The following is a 3,300-nucleotide window of genomic DNA, read 5'->3' as shown; positions in this document are numbered from 1 at the left end:
GCAACTATGGCGGCCAATGCTACCGGTGATGCAACAATCATCGATGATGATTCAAGTGATGAAGGGAAGAAGAGAAGCTCCACTCCTCACTCCATCAACAATGGGCGGAGGAATGTGCCCGGTAGGAAGACCGCCAAGGAAATGAAGGGAAGGAAGGCCGGAGATGATGACATTGCCATGGCTATGGAGAGGATTGCAAATGCAAGGTTGCAAGCAAATGAAGATAGAAAGATGCAACGAAACTTGGAGAAAGAGGCTATGGATGCTATTGAAGCTAGGAGAGCCGCTTTGGAGGAGAGGATTGCCGCCAACGAGGAGAGGAAGTTGGCTTTGGAGGAGAAGAGGCAAGCCACCGAGGAGCATGCACGCCTAGCGGAGGAGGAGAGGAAGCTTTTCTTGATGGATACTTCCCATATGGATGAGAGGCAAAAGGAGTACGTCAACCTTCTTCGCGATGAAGTGTTGGCCAAAAAGAGATTGTTGCTAGCCAACATGAACACTTCCACCACCGGCATGTTTGGAGGAGGCATGTTTGGAGGAGGCATGGGAGGCATGGGCGGCATGGGAAGCATGCCCATGCCCACCATGGGAGGCATGGGCGGCATGGGAAGCATGCCCATGCCCTCCATGGGAGGCATGGCCGGCATGGGAAGCATGCCCATGCCCTCCATGGGAGGTATGGCCGGCATGGGAGGCTATGGAGGCATGGCCGGCATGGGAGGATCAAGCTATGGAGGAGTGTTTGGAGGGACCATGGGAGGCTCCGTGAGTGGTGTGTACGGGAGTATGGGAGCACCACCGGGAGGCTTCGTGTCTTCCATGAATGCTACTATTCCTCCTTCAACCCAAGATGACGAGGACGAAGAAGAAGGTGTTGACTTGGAAAATGCGGAAGTGTGATATGCATTTGTGATATGCATTGTTTCACTTTGTCCATTTGAACCATATGTCGTGTGTCATTGTTGAACTACGTCATTTTGTGTGTCCTTGTTGAACTATGTGATGTTGTTGCACTTTGTGTCATTTATTTCATGAATTGTGTCATTTCTTTCATGAATTGTGAATGCAAAATAGACTAGAAATCTGTTTTCCGCGCCGCGCGCGCTGTATTTCTGCGGCGCCCGGCGGAGGACCATTTTTCCTGCGCGCGCACGCGCTGTATTTTGCCGCGCCCGGCGGAGGAAAAAACGGCACAGCGCGCCATATCTGTTTACCGCGCGCGGATTCTTGGTTTTAGCGCGCCGCGATATAGCGCGCCTGTTGGAGATGCTCTAAGAAGAGGCCTCCCCACCTTCTGATCTCAACCATCCCCACCGCCCCATTCGCAGCCACAATGGCAGCCGCCGCGGCCGACAGAAGCTCCGGCGACTACTTCGCCGTGGCTTGCAGCGTGGCAGGGGAAAGCGCGTGCTCCACTCCCTTCGTCAGCGCGCCGTCCAGCCCAGCCCGCGACCCGTCGTTCCACGCCGCCGCCGGTTTCTGTTTCAGCGCGCCGGTGAGCCCCGCGCGAGGCGCCGATGGCTGTGACTACGACTACGACTTCGACTTCTCTTCGCAGTTCCCTTCGCCCGCTGCCGCCACAATGTCATCCGCCGACGAGCTGTTCCACAACGGCCAGATCCGCCCAATGCGGCTCTCCTCTTTCCTCCTCCGCTCGCAGGCGCCCCCGCCTCTCGCGGACCGCCCCACCGGCGGCCGGTTGATGCCCCTTGAGGCAGCTGCACCAACGGACGAGCGCGGCCGTCTCCGGAGCCGGTCCGTGCACCGCAAGACCCGCTCACTCTCCCCATTCCGCGCACGCTGGATGTCGCCTTTATGTTCGCCTGCTCGGGGGAAAGATTCTGTCCAGACGCCGACATCAGCTTCGCGGTCGTCCTCCTCCTCCTCGACTACCTCGTCCGGGTCCTCCTCGACCTCGAGAAACTACCGCCGGTGGCGATTCTTCAAGAACCTCGTCCACCAGAAGAAGCCCGACGGCTCCAAGCACCGACCTCCAGCTTCGCTGCCGCCGGCGCCAACGCCAGCGCGCCCCAACAAGAACGCCTCGCTGGCAGCTCCCAAGACGAACCCCACGCCGGCGGTGGGGAGGCGCGGGAGGAGGGGGTCGGCGCACGAGCGGCTCTACGAGGCGAGGCGGGCTGAGGCGGAAGACATGCGGCGGCGCACGTTCCTGCCGTACCGGCAGGGGCTGCTTCTCGGCTGCCTTGGGTTTGGCTCCCGCGGCTACGGCGCCATGCACGGCCTTGCTGCCGCCAAGTCCAGGCCTTGATCGCCGGCGCCTCCTCGGACTCTATTAGCTCAGTGTGAAGCAATAGTAACTTAAAATAAGCTTCCTAGCAAGTATTGCGCCGTGGCAAGAAGCCACGAACTGGAAAGGAAAAAAGTTGACTTTTGTGTATAGAAAAGGGATTAATGGGCTGTTTGATCTCTTCTGTTGTTTTTAAGGTGATGTAAGTGTTGACTTTGGAAGTTCAAGTGTTCATTGTTTCAGGAAGCAAGGAACTGAAAGTATGCGAAAGTGTGATTTACTTTTACATTTTCTGGCCGATCTCCCTAGCCACCCCTCCACCCTAGCCGGCGCCCACCCTCCCTCCCGGCGCCGCCACCCACCCTCCACCACCGACCCCTCTCCTCCCTCCCCATCCGATCTTCGCCCCGGGTCGTCTCGCGCGAGGTGGCTCCGAGCGACGACCCAAATCCTAGCCAGAGGCCGGCCGATCTCCCTCCTCCTGGCGGTGGCGGCCGCGTCCGGCTGCCAAAGGCAGGGGCGATGGTGGCGCGCCCATGGACTCCCCTTTGCACGGAGGCGGGGTCCTTCAGGGGCGGCAACGGTGGACGGTGGGTCTGGTGGTGGTGGCCTTTGGCTACATCACCGGATCATGGCGGGGGACGCGGTGGTGTGGCGGATCTTGGCGGGGAGGAAGGGCGGCAGAGGGATCGGGCAGCGGTGGCAAGGTACATGGTCGCGAGGCAGCGGAATTGAGGCTCGGCCAGGCTTTCCTAGCGGGCAGCAGCCGGGCGTCTCCGTGTCGTGGGCGTGCGTAGCCGCTATCCCGACGGCTGTCGGCCTCCACCGGCTGTGTTGGAGGAGGAAGATGGACCATGGTTCCTGTAGGATAGCGTTGCATAGAAAACAAAAATTTTCCTACCGCGAACACGCAATCCAAGCCAAGATGCAATCTAGAAGACGGTAGCAACGAGGGGTTTATCGAGTCTCACCCTTGAAGAGATTCCAAAGCCTACAAGATGAGGCTCTTGTTGCTGCGGTAGATGTTCACTTGCCGCTTGCAAAAGCGCGTA

At 59.0% G+C, this 3,300-nt stretch overlaps 1 protein-coding gene across 1 annotated transcript in view; it reads left to right on the top strand.

Annotated features, from left to right (window-relative positions):
- Window positions 1–1,333: 1,333 nt before the first annotated feature.
- Window positions 1,334–3,300, top strand: part of LOC124656032 — a 34,195-nt gene continuing 32,228 nt past the window's right edge. Inside the window, exons 1-2 of the mRNA XM_047194844.1 lie at window positions 1,334–2,249; window positions 2,749–2,955. Coding sequence (XP_047050800.1) covers window positions 1,334–2,249; window positions 2,749–2,955 — 1,123 coding nt within the window. The remainder of the gene's footprint in view (window positions 2,250–2,748; window positions 2,956–3,300) is intronic.

This window comes from Lolium rigidum, chromosome 5, assembly GCF_022539505.1.
Source record: "Lolium rigidum isolate FL_2022 chromosome 5, APGP_CSIRO_Lrig_0.1, whole genome shotgun sequence".
Taxonomy (NCBI): Eukaryota; Viridiplantae; Streptophyta; class Magnoliopsida; order Poales; family Poaceae; genus Lolium; species Lolium rigidum.
This window is presented reverse-complemented; position numbering and strand designations above follow the sequence as displayed.